The sequence below is a fragment of the Procambarus clarkii genome, chromosome 45, assembly GCF_040958095.1.
Source record: "Procambarus clarkii isolate CNS0578487 chromosome 45, FALCON_Pclarkii_2.0, whole genome shotgun sequence".
Classification (NCBI taxonomy): Eukaryota; Metazoa; Arthropoda; class Malacostraca; order Decapoda; family Cambaridae; genus Procambarus; species Procambarus clarkii.
In genome coordinates this window covers 7190351-7207850 of record NC_091194.1, presented here as the reverse complement: position 1 = coordinate 7207850, position 17500 = coordinate 7190351, and the positions used below count along the sequence as shown (strand labels likewise).

Sequence of the window (17500 nt, the reverse complement as noted above, 5' to 3'; positions counted from 1 at the left end):
TAGGCTAAGCTAGGTTAGGTTAGGTTAAGCTAAGCTAAGCTAGGTTAGGCTACACTACACTTCACAAAGAAATCACAATAGCGTGATACATCAAATGAACAAATCCACAAGGGCCGTGATGAGGGTTCGAACCTACGTCCGGGATGATCCCCAAATGCGCCTTAGTTGATTGCGCCACGACATGGTCAAAAGATTTGCAACCTGGAGTGGTGCTGCCCTCTCACGGATCCTTCTGTGTGTACTGAAGTAAGGGCGAAGAGGTAGAACATCTGGTTGACAGAGCCCGGGTGCATGGAGGGAATTGTGTAACACCCCGGTTTGTGTCTCGGAGAGGCTGCGGGATCCGTGTGAGGGCAGTAGCACTCCCGGTTGCTATTCTTCTGACCATGTTGTGGCGCAATCAACTAAGGCGCGTCTGCGATAATCCCGGACGTAGAGTCGAACCCTCATCACGGGCCTTGTAGATTTGTTCATTAGGTTAGGCTAGGTTAAGTGTGTTTAAAGATCAGTAATGACGTAGAGGAGCTGATACTTTCCTCATGTCTTAGACGCAACTACTCCAAGCTCTGCCAAGCACCATCTTTTTGGACCGAAATAAATCATAAAATACCCTAATATCATTTACTGAAGTTTACACATGCTAATATAAACAAAGTATTGGCTTGCTGTCCTCTATGGTGGTGGTGGATGAGTATGACTCTCATGCGCCGCTCAGTAACGGGCAAGAATTAGTCTCAGTTCGATACCAGTTAGGTATCTCTAACATTATTATTAGAGTCCATAATCCAATCGGTATAACGATGGGCTCGTGCTTTTGTGTTCCTTGTTCGATTAAAAAATCTCTTTAATTAATGACTGTATCATTACATCATTATGTATCTGTTAATGACTGTGAAATCATCTCAAGATAGATCATTGCTATCCATGTATTTTGTCATCTATGTGATCATCTTTATAAAATATTCTTTCTGTTTCTTTTTCCTTTCTATGCTGCTTTTCCGGTCTGGTGACCTGTCACCTCCCGGCCTGGTGACCTGTCACCTCCCGGCCTGGTGACCTGTCACCTCCCGGCCTGGTGACCTGTCACCTCCCGGCCTGGTGACCTGTCATCTCCTGACCTGGTGACCTGTCACCTCCCGGCCTGGTGACCTGTCACCTCCCGGCCTGGTGACCTGTCACCTCCTGACCTGGTGACCTGTCACCTCCTGACCTGGTGACCTGTCACCTCCCGGCCTGGTGACCTGTCACCTGTAGGGGGGGAAGGGCACCCCGGAGGAACTAACCACTCTACCGGTGCAGTTCGTTCAGGCCCTCACTCAAACCAACAAGATGAAGGCTAGGAGAATCGACGAATGGTGTCGGATCCTTTTCCCTGTTGTGTTTGGCCTCTTCAACGTCTGCTACTGGTGTTACTACCTCATTTAGAGTCCCAGTTGAACTTCAGCTCTGAGCCTAGCAGCCTAATTAGTGATGTTGACTCAGATTGAGCTCCATTAAGACTCTCGCGTCGTTTGATTATCTAGAGCGCCAGATCATTATATGCCAGTAATGTCATTATATTATCTAGACCCCCAGATCATTGTATAACTCTAGTTCAGTTTACTAATATAACGCAACAGTTTATGTTATTGTCTTCAACAACATCTCGTAGTGGCGCTACCCCTCATTCCATTGTTCTTAAGCGGCACCTTGTTACTATACTGTTTCAAGCGTAGGTTAAACATATATATATGAATGTCTTTGAGTAGGTGTAAGTAGGAGCTGCCTCGTATGGGGTCAACAGGAGCTGCCTCGTATGTACCAACAGGAGCTGCATCGTATGTACCAACAGGAGCTGCCTCGTATGGACCAAATTGTTACACGACAGATGCTTGGACAAAGTAAGTTTTCTTAAAATTCAAATGTTCAGTTTTATAATTCATCTGCCAATTGCCAAATCACTATATAAGGTCTAAATTATCAGCGTAGTTCTTTAATGATGTCTTTAGTGCCCCAACATGGCCCCCCCCCCCCCCCCGATTTTTTTTTTAATAATACACACACACACACACACACACACATATATATATATATATATATATATATATAAAATACATCTTCAGGAGGATGGATTTATAGTTCAGTAGGTGTGGGTATAAAGGCGGGGAAGAGGTGAAGTGAGGTACAATGTCTTTAATGGGATATTAATAAGGTATTAGTGAGATAAATGTGTATTAATGATCTGACTCAAATTGCTCTTTAACTGATCAGTCAAAAATGTACCTAAATTATATAAACCTATGCTAATACTCAAATTACATGATTTTGTAATCTGTATTAAGGCAGATTCAAAATGTTCCTAATGAAAATGAATTTTACAATTCGTTACTGAAGAAACCATCTCCCAGTCAATTTGGTGAGAACTTTCTGACAAATGAACAAACAAAACATTAGACAATTGGCGATATCTTACAGAGTATTTATGTTGCAAAATTCTAAATTTCAAATCTATGGATGTTTGTCCTTATATCAAACAAATCATATGAGGAAATTCGCATATGGTGATATAGCAATTTGTCCATAAGAGGAAATCACAGCTAGTGATTGGAGCATTGAAATTAACCACAGATAACGACTGGTCCACAGAAAGCAATCACAGAGAGCGACTGCAGCACAGAAGGAAAGCTCGGCTAGTGACAGAGCACAGAAAGTAATTGCAACCTGAGACTGCATCATAGAAAGTTATTGCAGCCTGAGACTGCATCATATAAATTAATCACTGATAGCAACTAGAGTACACAAAGTAATCACAAATGACGTCTGTAGCAGTGCAGAGGTTAATATCGTGGATTTGTCCGCCCCCCCCACCCCCCATCCAATTTCTTTGTAGCCAGACTGTGACCTTCTGGCAATAACTTACTAAAACACTATCAGGGGATTATGTAGGAGTCAGTGATGGGTGTAAGGAGCTCTAAATACACCGATTTAAAGGTGTATAGAGCTCTAGACTCAAGAGTCCAAAGGGTAAAAGGTGACTTCATTCAAAAGACTCCATTCACAACATAAATAGGTGAATTGAGCCGCAACCACATCGCCAGGAAGCGTGGAGACGTCCACCACACCGCCAGGTGATTTGAAGAGCTCCACACACATTTCAGAGGGTCGTAAAGATCTCCACCCAGAACGCCAAGAGCCTTAAAATGCCCAATCCACCCAGGGCTCTATCCAAAACTGGTGTTTAAAGAGCTCCACCCACACGATTCCGGGGCTTAAAGAGGTACATCTAAAACACCAGGGCTCTTAAAGAGCTCCAGCTACAACACCAGGGCTCTTAAAGAGTTCCAGCTACAACACCAGGGCTCTTAAAGAGCTCCAGCTACAACACCGGGGCTCTTAAAGAGCTCCAGCTACAACACCAGGGCTCTTAAAGAGTTCCAGCTACAACACCAGGGCTCTTAAAGAGCTCCAGCTACAACACCAGGGCTCTTAAAGAGCTCCAGCTACAACACCAGGGCTCTTAAAGAGTTCCAGCTACAACACCAGGGCTCTTAAAGAGCTCCAGCTACAACACCAGGGCTCTTAAAGAGTTCCAACATACTCGTATGTCCGCTATAACTTTACGAGCAAGGATTGCAATATCCTTCAGCTTAAGTTCTGATATATGCAATATTAATGAAGTGTTGCTCAGATGGCTCTCCCAGGATGAAACTGCTTTTCCTAAGTAATTTAATGTCGCGTATATATATATATATATATATATATATATATATATATAAGGCACAACTCTCCTAAACACGAGAGTGAAGTATACAACTTTAGAACACTTTCCCACCAGGAGACTCGAACCCTAGCCAGCACAGAAGCCTTCCAGCAACTGGCATAACAGGTACGCCTTAACCCTCTTCACCACCTGCTCAGACCCTTAAAAGAGATGGTAATTTCGGAGTATTTAAATACACCAAAGATCAACACCTCCCAAGAGCACTAGAGCAAGTGAGGGGTCATTTAGACGTTAATTTCATCAAGTCCCTGTTAATATGGGAAGACACAGTGTCTATGCTTAAGGCACAACTCTCCTAAACACGAGAGTGAAGTATACAACTTTAGAACACTTTCCCACCAGGAGACTCGAACCCTAGCCAGCACAGAAGCCTTCCAGCAACTGGCATAACAGGTACGCCTTAACCCTCTTCACCACCTGCTCAGACCCTTAAAAGAGATGGTAATTTCGGAGTATTTAAATACACCAAAGATCAACACCTCCCAAGAGCACTAGAGCAAGTGAGGGGTCATTTAGACGTTAATTTCATCAAGTCCCTGTTAATATGGGAAGACACAGTGTCTATGCTTAAGGCACAACTCTCCTAAACACGAGAGTGAAGTATACAACTTTAGAACACTTTCCCACCAGGAGACTCGAACCCTAGCCAGCACAGAAGCCTTCCAGCAACTGGCATAACAGGTACGCCTTAACCCTCTTCACCACCTGCTCAGACCCTTAAAAGACCTGTTATGCCAGTTGCTGGAAGGCTTCTGTGCTGGCTAGGGTTCGAGTCTCCTGGTGGGAAAGTGTGCTAAAGTTGTATACTTCACTCTCGTGTTTAGGAGAGTTGTGCCTTAAGCATAGACACTGTGTCTTCCCATATTAACAGGGACTTGATGAAATTAACGTCTAAATGACCCCTCACTTGCTCTAGTGCTCTTGGGAGGTGTTGATCTTTGGTGTATTTAAATACTCCGAAATTACCATCTCTTTTAAGGGTCTGAGCAGGTGGTGAAGAGGGTTAAGGCGTACCTGTTATGCCAGTTGCTGGAAGGCTTCTGTGCTGGCTAGGGTTCGAGTCTCCTGGTGGGAAAGTGTTCTAAAGTTGTATACTTCACTCTCGTGTTTAGGAGAGTTGTGCCTTAAGCATAGACACTGTGTCTTCCCATATTAACAGGGACTTGATGAAATTAACGTCTAAATGACCCCTCACTTGCTCTAGTGCTCTTGGGAGGTGTTGATCTTTGGTGTATTTAAATACTCCGAAATTACCATCTCTTTTAAGGGTCTGAGCAGGTGGTGAAGAGGGTTAAGGCGTACCTGTTATGCCAGTTGCTGGAAGGCTTCTGTGCTGGCTAGGGTTCGAGTCTCCTGGTGGGAAAGTGTTCTAAAGTTGTATACTTCACTCTCGTGTTTAGGAGAGTTGTGCCTTAAGCATAGACACTGTGTCTTCCCATATTAACAGGGACTTGATGAAATTAACGTCTAAATGACCCCTCACTTGCTCTAGTGCTCTTGGGAGGTGTTGATCTTTGGTGTATTTAAATACTCCGAAATTACCATCTCTTTTAAGGGTCTGAGCAGGTGGTGAAGAGGGTTAAGGCGTACCTGTTATGCCAGTTGCTGGAAGGCTTCTGTGCTGGCTAGGGTTCGAGTCTCCTGGTGGGAATATATATATATATATATATATATATATATATATATATATATATATATATATATATATATATATATTACGAAAAATGTAAATAATTGATATTATTTTAACACAATTGTTATTATATTAATTATTAGTATTAAGACGCTTTGTATAATTATTGATATTAAATACATAATTATATTATGATATAATTACCTAATTATATAAATTATTATAAATTAAAAAAAATTGATAATCACATAAAATTATAAAATGTTAATTATATAGTTATTATTTACACAATTCTTATACAATTCAAATTATTATTTATAAAGTTCTTCTATAATTAAGTTGTGAGTTAATTTTGTGTGTAGTGGTGTGTATTCAGGTCGGTCACGCGATTTGAGAAGCATCTATAATGTAGGCTTCAGAGCAGCCCTGGCTGTGATACACTTCATAGAGTCATCTGGTCATGTTAGACAGGCTTAGTAGTCGGCGAGAGCGTCTTTTGTTTCTAATAAAGCAAGAGACATGTGTGGTTTAATCATTTTTATTTCCAATGAAGAAAGATCGCGTACATTTCAAATGCTTTTTATTTCCAATAAAACAAGAGAGAGAGAACGTACGTTTTAAATGTTTTTTATTTCCAATGAAGAAAGATTGCTTTTTATTTTCAATAAAGCAACTTATTTTGTATGCTTGTGCATAGAGCCCAGCCATACAGATGTATTACTAAGAAAACGGGTTAGTATTATTAGATATAAAGAATAAATTATGTATTCTATTTATGTAGTTATTAACTATTTTTATGTATTGATAAATCATACACGTTAATGTATTAGTTCCTATGATGTGTTTCATGTCTTCCTTAATTTGTAGCTACAAGATCTGTATGATTATTGTTCAGTGTTCAATGTTTATACTGAAGATCTCTACGATTGTTCAATGTTTATACAGGAGACCTGTATGATTATTGTTCAGTGTTCAGCGTTTATACAGGGGACCTGTATGATTATTGTTCAATGATCATACATAAGACCTGTATGATTATTGTTCAATGTTTATACATAAGACCTGTATGATTATTGTTCAATGATCATACATAAGACCTGTATGATTATTGTTCAATGATCATACATAAGACCTGTATGATTATTGTTCAATGTTTATACAAAAGACCTGTATGATTATTGTTCAATGATCATACATAAGACCTGTATGATTATTGTTCAATGTTTATACAAAAGACCTGTATGATTATTGTTCTTAATGTTCGGTGTTCATTGATGAAAACAGAATCTACAGAACAATTTATGTTATAGATTGTTATTGAAGATATATGAGGTACCCAATGGTGAGGCTAATTGTCTGATGAATATACGTAATTGTTATTTTTTTTTTGGGGGGGGGGGATATGTATAAATATACATACATACATTTGTATATACATATAGGGGATTGCGTGCATAGTTTATAGCCTATGCATATACATAGTATTGAGGTGATTGTATTTTTGGCAATATTTTATATAGATATGTGTTTGTATGTGTCATGATATATACATATACACATGGGATTATGTGTATAGGCTATATCCTATGCATATAGATATTTGATTGTATTTTTAGCAATATTCTGTACATATACATATGTTATTGTATGTATACATATACACATGTGATTGTATGTATAAGTCATATCCTAAGCATATACCCATGTGATTGTGTGTTTTGGCAATATTCCATACATATACACATGTGCTTGAATGTATAGGCCATAATCTGTACATATACACATGTGATTGTATGTATAGGCTAGTTTCTATACATAAAGAAACATGCATACAGTGAAATCTAATTAATTAATTAATAGATGATGAATAACAATGTAGTAATCACAGATAATCACCTGAATTACGAACTACTGCAGCTTAATGGAGTGAACGATACAGTAATATCTACGTATATTTATACATGAATCGATGAATGAATGAATGAATGGGTTCGTATTCCAAGTAATAAGTTAGTAAACTTGAGGTAAACTTACATGAACAAATTCAAAATCTGTATTCATAAATGTTTGTATATTTATCATTGATTTAGTTGATACAAAATTCACGCAGGAATACACAATGAAAACAGCTAAGCCCTTAATAGTAATAATTATATTGTGAACAGTATTATGAAATTATGCTGTTTTCTACGAGTGATATATATATATATATATATATATATATATATATATATATATATATATATATATATATATATATATATATATCACATAATTATATAAAATAAGGCATAAGTATACAATATATACAGCATCTTTATTCTTTGAATAACTATGCAATAATTATTCAAAGAATAAAGATGCTGTATTATAAAATTATAGGTCGTATGCTGTATAATTTTTCTATATATTATATAATTATGCTGTTTTTCATAACTGCTGCATATTGTACCATTTTATGTTGTACATTCTATAATTATGCTATTTTACATAATTACATGCCGTATATTATATAATTTTGCTGAATATTATATAACTGTATATAATACAGAATTATGTAACTCTTCCATATTACATAATGATACACTATATTGTATTAAATTCTGGTAAGACATACAGCAAAGAGTACTGAGTGCAGCATCAATATATTTATACACTGATGCTTAACTCAGATCGTAAGGACGAGCTCTTACGATGTTACGATTACTCTTACGATGTGTCAAACGTCTAATGTATACGTTTTTGTGTAGCCAAAACCGTGCTTTTCAAGCTGGAACCATATATATATATATATATATATATATATATATATATATATATATATATATATATATATATATATATATATATATATATATATATATATATATGTCGTACCTAGTAGCCAGAACTCACTTCTCAGCCTACTATTCATGGACCGATTTGCCTAATAAGCCAAGTTTTCCTGAATTAATATATTTACTATAATTTTTTTCTTATGAAATGATAAAGCAACCCTTTTCTCTATGTATGAGGTCAATTTTTTTTTATTGGAGTTAAAATTAACGTAGATATATGACCGAACCTAACCAACCCTACCTAACCTAACCTAACCTATATTTATAGGTAAGGTTAGGTTAGGTAGCCAAAAAAGCTAGGTTAGGTTAGGTTAGGTAGGTTAGGTAGACGAAAAAACATTAATTCATGAAAACTTGGCTTATTAGGCAAATCGGGCCTTGAATAGTAGGCTGAGAAGTGCGTTCTGGCTATTAGGTACGACATATATATATATATATATATATATATATATATATATATATATATATATATATATATATATATATATATATATATATATATATATATATATATATATATATATATATATATATGTCGTACCTAGTAGCCAGAACGCACTTCTCAGCCTACTATGCAAGGCCCGATTTGCCTAATAAGCCAAGTTTTCATGAATTAATTGTTTTTTGACTACCTAACCTACCTAACCTAACTTTTTCGGCTACCTAACCAAACCTAACCTATAAAGATAGGTTAGGTTAGGTTAGGTAGGGTTGGTTGAGTTCGGTCAAATATCTATGTTAATTTTAACTCGAATAAAAAAAATTGACCTCATACATAATGAAATAGGTAGCTTCATTATTTCATAAGAAAAAAATTAGAAAAAATATATTAATTCAGGAAAACTTGGCTTATTAGGCAAATCGGGCCTTGCATAGTAGGCCAAAAAGTGAGTTCTGGCTACTAGGTACGACATATATATATATATATATATATATATATATATATATATATATATATATATATATATATATATATATATATATATATATATTACTTGTCGCAAAAGTGCGTATGTTTTTAAACGCTTCAGTTTCCAATAAAGCATGTCATTTTGTACGGTTATACATACAGTGCATCTATACAGATTCATTTAAACACTTATATACAACATAGTTGCAATAAATAACGTTTGAAACCTGGATAATTGCAAGTTACAAATAATCAAGAGATTAAATTACAATTAATTCTTCATAATTTTTCTTTCATATTTAGATTTAAATATAATAAAAACTAAAAAATATCTTTTGTTTTATTTTCCAGAAATGCTGTTTTGTATATACAGAAATATGTGATAGGAGAACTACGTAAAGTATATGACAATACATGTTATCGTACATCTGTATTTGTACAAACATGCACATACAAATATATATATATATATATATATATATATATATATATATATATATATATATATATATATATATATATATATATATTCACTGTACGTGACACCCTTGGTTGCAATATCTGCAAATTGCAAGTGGCAGACAGCTCACAGAGGTTATCAAACGAATTAACAAAATGCTTTGAGGTGCCAAGTGGTGGGTAGAGTGTTGAGCGCCAGCGTGCAGGCTCAGGGCCTCACCCTGGGGACACTCTCCACACACCTGGTTGCTCACGGCACCCTCCTGGATATTGCCCAGGCAATAAATTTGCAACGCAAGTGGAATTGAATTGCAAAATGTTTGATCACCATTATATATATATATATATATATATATATATATATATATATATATATATATATATATATATATATATATATATATATATATATATATATATATGCCCAAACGTGCCCACGTGCTTTATGCAATAACATAAAGCTACTTTGATTTTATTCTGTATCTGCTTATTGGCGAGGATATTTTTAAAGTGGAAAATTAAACTAATTGGTAACACCACTTTCTGGGCCCGCTCTTATCCGACAAAGACACTAACAACACTTTATACATCCAGGTGACAGTGGACAAATGCATCTGCTGCTGTTATGAATGACGTCATTTCGTTTAAAGACAATGACATCATCTAGCTGAAATAATGACGTCATTCAGGTGAAGCCCAGGTGGGCGTCAGGTTTTCTGAGAGGGAAATACCATTAGAGGCGAGAATGTGGTTGGTTACGTGTGGTCCGGAAGCCTTTAACAGCCACACACACACCTGGTCGACACACACATCCCAGGGCTTACATCTGACGAACACTTACCGAGTGGACACGGGTACACACACAAGGTGGAGACACGATTAACCATCCTACTAGCCACTTATATAGTTAACTATCACACTAACCACTTCGATAACCACCTATACCAATAGTCCCATAACAACCCAACCCCACAAAACACTTTGACACAAACCCATCACAATAGCCACTACGAAAACCAACCATCCCACTAACCACTTCCGTAACACCCCATCCCATTAACTTCTTGGCTAACCAACACTCCCACTAAACACTTCGACAACCACCCATTCCGGTAATTACTATAGTAACCATCCATCCCACTAGCTACTTCGATAACCTCCAATCCAACTAGTCAACAGCAGGCCATAGGGCGAGTTGCTGTATATATTACTGTTGGTGACATCTAGTGTCAGAAAATGTCATTCTTAACAGCACTATTATTGCTGGTGTCATCTAGGGGCAGAAAATGGCACTATAAACAGGACAACAGCAGCCCATAAGGCAGGCTGTTGGGTATCACTGCTGGTGCCATCTAGGGGCAGAAAATGACACAATGAAACACAATATTACTCTTAGTGCCATCTATGGTCAGAATATACAACTATGAAATTACTACTAGTGCCATCTATGGGTCGAAAATGATACTAAGACACTACTGCTGCGTGTCAGAAAATTTCTATTTCTTTTGTTTGTTTGAAAATTTGTTTCTAGTGTCAGAAAATGTCATTCTTAACAGCACTATTATTGCTAGTGCCATCTAGGGGCAGGGAATGTCACTAGGCTGCTTTTGGGATGATGAGTGTCATTTTCTGCCACTAGATGGCACCGGCAGTAATACCCACCGACCAGCCTTATGGATTGCTGTTGGCCAGATTATAGTGTTATTTTCTGCCACTAGATGGCACCAGCAGTAATGTCATAGTACCATTTTCTGCCCCTAGATGGCACCAGCATTAATTTCATAGTTGTATTTTCTGACCATAGATGGCACTAGTAGTAATATTGTTTTTTGATAGTGTCATTTTCTGCCACTAGATGGCACCAGCAGTAGTGTCATAGTACCATTTTCTGCCACTAGATGGCACCAGTGTTAATTTCATAGTTGTATTTTCTGACCATAGATGGCACTAGTAGTAATATTGTTTTTGATATTGTCATTTTTCTGCCATTAGATGGCGCCAGCAGTAGTGCCATAGTACCATTTTCTGCCACTAGATGGCACCAGCAGTAATTTTATAGTTATATTTTCTACCATAGATGGCACTAATAGTAACATTTATTTTGATGTCATTTTCTGCCACTAGATGGCACCAGCAGTAATTGCTGCCACTTTATTGGCTGCTGTTGGCCTGTTGATCGTATCATTTTCTGCCCTTAGATATCACCAGTAGTACTCAACACCCTGCCTTATGGGCTGCCGTTGGCCAGTTGATAAATTATTTTCTGCCCCTAGATGGCACCAGCATTAATACTTATCAATTTGCCTTTTAATAGCGACATTTTCTGGCTCTGGATGGCACCAGCTGTATCATTACTACAAAATTCTCATTAAACTTCGATAAATTTTGTTATATTATTTAAGTTTATATGAGAATATCTTTGATGGCCATTTAGGTGATGTCAGTAATATATAGGCTTTCAAATAATTTTCTGTAACCTATTAGTACTGCAACAAAGTCCAGTAATCTATCTGTAAGAGAGAATATTTGTTTTTATGTCTGTCCAAGGATGAAGGCCAGAGGCTTGGGCTAAGTAGTAAGTAATTATCAAAGAAGGAACCAAGCCGGAAAGGCTATGTAGCACCATCAAATGTGTGGAATAATCAGAGGGTGCTAAATATCACTGAGGATGCAAATATGAGAACAGAAACGCATAAGGCGAACGATGTCAAAAGTATCCGATTCACCAAGAATTCTATCGAGGGACAAGTGAGCACGAGGGATGGTCGGAAAGCAAGACACACGCTCGTCCTGGAAGTCAGGACATTCAACAAGGATATGCACAACTGTAAGAGGGACAATGCAGTTAAGACAATAAGAAGCAGGGCGGCGCTCCATTAAGTGCACGCGAGTTAAGCGATTATGGCAAATACGCAACCTTGCCAGAGCCGTTTCCCATCGCTAGTTACGGTGGTAGGAAGAAGGCCACAGGGATACACTACTCTTTAGAGTACGCAGTTTGTTACCAGTAACAGAAGACCAATAACCTTGCCAATGGGCAAGGATGGAAGAATCAATAACTGAGTAAAAGTCGGAATAAGGAATACCTTTACTGGAGATGGGACAAGTGCGGATAGCTTCCTTAGCGGCAGTGTCCGTACGCTCATTTAAACCCTCACCCTACTTTCAAACATGAAATATCTCTGATATAGGAATTTCATAGGCCAATTAGGGTAGGCCCCAGTGCCTCACTTTAAAGTAATATCGTCAATTAGCTATAGCTATTCTATTTTAATGAAGACAAATCTGAAATATTGATCGTGTTGTCCATAGACTTATTCTAAGTAGTTTCAGTGCTTCGTTGTATAATTTTCTGAGACTAAGGAAGAGATAGAGGGGAAAGAAGGGAGAAGGGGGATATTTGAAGAGAGGGAAAAAAGGGGGTGAGGAGGGATAGTTAAGAAACAGGAGGGAGGAGACAGATGGAGAGGGGTAAATATGAAAGGTGTATAAAGCAACACCTGGCAGATGGAATTCAATCTGAATAAATGCCACATTATGGAATGGGGAATAGGAGATAATAAGCCACACACAACATACAAATTATGAGAAAAGGTTTTAAAGAAATCGGATAAAGAACGAGATCAAGAGGTGGTCCAGGATAGTAAACTAGTATCAGAGGACTATTTAAAAGAACATTGTGCGAGGAGCCTATACTATGCTTTCCATCTTCAGAATCCCTTTTAAATACACGAATCGCGAAATAGTGAAGAAAATGTTCACGACCTTTACGAGACCAATATTGGAATATGCATCGGTAGTGTGGCACCCATATCTAAAGAAGCACATGAACAAATTGGAAAATATGCAAAAAACATGCAAATAAATACATATTATTATGTAGTGATAAAGATCACTACATAAAAAAATAGTAGCAGGAACTAACAAAATTGAGCAGCTGCTTCCTGGGGATGTGTGAGAAGGAGAGAAAAATATATGTAGTAGATATGATAAAGGAAAATAGGTGAGTACATTAAACAACTAACGGTTAGAAGGGCAAGGAACCAAGTGTTACCAGCTCGATCCTGCAGGCACACGTAAGAAATATACACATACACACACACACAAACATTCGCAAAAATAAATCTCTGACAACCGTTTATTTTCTTGAACACTTTTTTGGTTTATGGAGAATAAAAATATAACACATTCTTTTTTTTATTTATTGACAAATATTACCTTTTCTATATCCAAGCTAACCACAACATTGACTAGCGCCTGTTTGAAGAAAAAGTAAGCATTTCTATTACAATATTCTCCTATGGAACCACCCTAGAGAGAAATGTGATCCAGAGCCAGGATTCCTCAGTTTTACACAACCACTAACACAAACCTGTATATCTTTCCTTAATCATGAAGGCTTTGTTTACATGTATTGAAAAGCTTACGAGCCTGGAAGCTTTACAACCCAAGGTTATTATTTTTATAAACAAGCTCGTAGTGCTTCGGAGCACTTAAATTGGTTTAATAAATGTAAACACAGCCGCCATAAATGAAGATGCACAGGTTTCGTAATTGCTTTGTAAATTCTAGTCCTGCTCTCTACTATTTTTAGACTTAAGGCTAAATATTACATTATGGTTTTAAGAACTTGTCTATATATTCTAGTGGGAAGTTATCTAAGATAAGCCCAATAAATGTTTAAAATATTATTTAAAATGTGTGAAAATGTGCTTTTCTAATGATCTATATGATTTTTTACGTAGTCATTACATCGATAGATAAATATTTTATCTTTGGTATTGATATGTACTGTACAATGTCTTGTACACGAACGAGAATGATAAATATAATCCCAGGATTTAGGAACCTTCCTTTGGAAGAAAGAGATTAAAAACCTAACTTACAATCTCTAGATTTCTAGAAAGACAAAGAGCAAGGGATGACATGATCTCGAAACTCGGATCAGTGGATATAAATTGGATAAGTTTCGATTTAGGAAAGACCTGGGTAAATACGGGTTTACAAAACAGGGTTGTTGATTTGTGGAACAGATTACCGGGTAACGTAATAGTCGTGGGATCATTTGGTTGTTTCAAGGTTAAGTTTGACATATATAAGAATGTGTTTGAGAGGATGTAAATAAGCTGCCTTCAGTGGGTCATGAGCAACTTCCCCTTATGTGCCAATAGGAACTGCCTCGAATGGACCAATAAGAGGTGCGTCATATGGGTCAATAGGGACTTCCTGGAATGGGCCAATAGGAACTGCTTGGAATGGAGGAATAGGAGCTGCCTCATATGGGCCAATAGAAGCTGCCTTATATAGGCCAATAAGAGCTACCTCGTATGTGTTTGTGTCTGAGTGTGTGCATGTTTGTTTGTCCATGCATGTGTGTATGCGTGACTATGGGTGTATGTGAATTATACAAAATCTGAGATATACAAAACTTGCATTTACTTCTCTAATGCCTAATACAAGCATATACTAAAAAGTTGCTATGTATATGTGATAAAAACTGTCGTTTTTATAATATATAAGAATTACACAATCTAAGTAGATTCAATCCAAAAATATGCCATTTTTAATCTTCTATGATGTTTGTTTCCAGGACTCACGTTACCTATTTTTGCTGCTGGAATTTAGACCTTTGGCTGCGTAGTGAAGCCGGATTGTTTCTTGACTTTCCTCGAGAACACAACCTGCCATTCGGTTTACATCCAAGTTGTGAAATATGATCGGATGCACAGAGACAAATAGTTGGGCAAAACTCTCTTCACACAACTTTCTCCACACAGGTTCGAGCCAGTGTCATTCTTCCTTGGTAGGCAGGTGAGTGAGAGCGCTCTAACCCCTACATCCTACAGTCCTTCACACCTCTCACCAGCTACCTTGTGTAGCTTCCGGGGATCAACGGCCCCATGTTCCGGTCTCCGACCAGGCCTCCAGGATGGTCATTTGGTCAATCAGGCTGTTGGACGCGGCTGCTCGCAGCCTGGTTGATCAGGTATTTCAGCTGCAATAAAGCTCACACATTTTTGGACCATGTTCAAAATTTTCCAAAAAAGGCAACGCTGTCCAGTCGACTCTCCATACTCAGGATCCTAACCAGGGATGTTTTTCCTTTCAAGGCTAGTGGGCGAGGACGCCCTAACCCCTCCATACCATACATCTCTACACTGTTCCTCAGCTATGGCCATGCTCGAACATTTTTGAACCGTGTATAAATCTTACAAAAAATATTTGCATTCCTTTAACTGCACATGGTATACATTCTACATTGGTGGAAAAATATAGACTCGTCAAAACTCCTTACATTAGTATCCATTGATATATGATCTTCACATTTACTGCGAGCTATAGTTTCAGGCAATAATGCCCAACTAGTACTGCTGAGACTATATACACCTAGTGTGGGATGCTACGCGAGTTCAACAACAGTCAAGTTAGTCAAACTGGTATATACTGCCCGAGAGATGAAGTGCTCTACATAAACACACCCTTTATATCGTGTATACACACACACTCACTACAACGAAAATACTGTATTTTAGAGAGATCTATAAAACTGTATCACATTCACTCACAACGAAAATACTGTATTTTAAGAGATCTATAATACTGTATCACATTCACTCACAACGAAAATACTGTATTTTATGAGATCTATAATACTGTATCACATTCACTCACAACGAAAATACTGTATTTTATGAGATCTATAATACTGTATCACATTCACCTACTACAACTAATATACTATATTTTACCATTATTTACACCAGTTAGTGTTTCCCTTCGTTGCCCGTATTGACCGATAACACCAAAGCTGTCTACATAAACACCAGTGGGGGAAAACCCCAGTAAGTACATTATTTTTTTTAAATGATTTTACGTTCAGACGACGTTCTAACGATGTAATAAGAACGTTTAAAACGTTGTGGTTACGCTGTATTATAACCACAACACTATTCTGTATATTATTGTTTACATCGAAACGTAAAACGTTTAAAAAACATTGTATTTATGTGTTTGTGATTTATGAAACGCACATTTACTTACTCGAGCAGGAAGCTATGTACAGGGCCAAGCAAGTTACATGTCGTATGTGACTTTTAAGTAACAATATTTATAGAAATTGACAAAGGTCTAAGACAATGTATACCTTACTATACTTAGCAAAAATGTTTTTTGTCATTCGTTAGGAGAAAATGTCAAAAGTTCTTCGTCTCGAGAAGAATTTGTTTAGATGTTAAGCAATGTTATTTTGAGACTCAAAAATATGGCAAATTGCAACTCAGAATAATAGTTATTAAACATATTGGATATAACTTTACTGAAATTAAAATTTGAGCTATAAACACCTGTCCAACACCTAAGTCACTATATTGTACACTGTCAGCTTCTATAAGTGGTCACTATAACTTACACTGTCACCTTTAGTGGTCACTATAACTTACGCTGTCACCTTTAGTGGTCACTATAACTTACACTGTCACCTTTAGTGGTCACTATAACTTACACTGTCACCTTTAGTGGTCACTATAACTTACGCTGTCACCTTTAGTGGTCACTATAACTTACACTGTCACCTTTAGTGGTCACTATAACTTACACTGTCACCTTTAGTGGTCACTATAACTTACGCTGTCACCTTTAGTGGTCACTATAACTTAAACTGTCACTTTTAGTGGTCACTATAACTTAAACTGTCACTTTTAGTGGTCACTATAACTTAAACTGTCACTTTTAGTGGTCACTATAACTTAAACTGTCACTTTTAGTGGTCACTATAACTTACACTGTCACCTTCTCTAGTGGTCACCATTAAACTGTTACCTTCTCTACTGGTCATTGTATGTTACCTTGCCCCCTTCTCTAGTGGTCACTATAACTTATACTGTCACCTTCTCTACTGGTCA

General features: G+C 37.3%; 1 protein-coding gene and 1 long non-coding RNA gene across 4 annotated transcripts in view; one reads left to right on the top strand and one right to left on the bottom strand.

Annotated features, from left to right (window-relative positions):
• The window catches only part of LOC123769824 (glycine receptor subunit alpha-2), a 119338-nt gene extending 115597 nt beyond the window's left edge, over positions 1-3741 (top strand). For all 3 annotated transcript variants that reach the window (XM_069301318.1, XM_045761143.2, XM_069301319.1), the window contains one exon: positions 1255-3741. In XM_069301318.1, the coding sequence (XP_069157419.1) occupies positions 1255-1425 (171 nt within the window). In that variant the 3' untranslated portion in view covers positions 1426-3741. The remainder of the gene's footprint in view (positions 1-1254) is intronic.
• A 10045-nt stretch (positions 3742-13786) lies between these two features.
• The window catches only part of LOC138350450 (uncharacterized), a 4654-nt gene continuing 940 nt past the window's right edge, over positions 13787-17500 (bottom strand). Inside the window, exon 2 of the long non-coding RNA XR_011222101.1 lies at positions 13787-17500. This exon is cut by the window's right edge and continues 118 nt beyond it. This is a non-coding gene — a long non-coding RNA (uncharacterized lncRNA).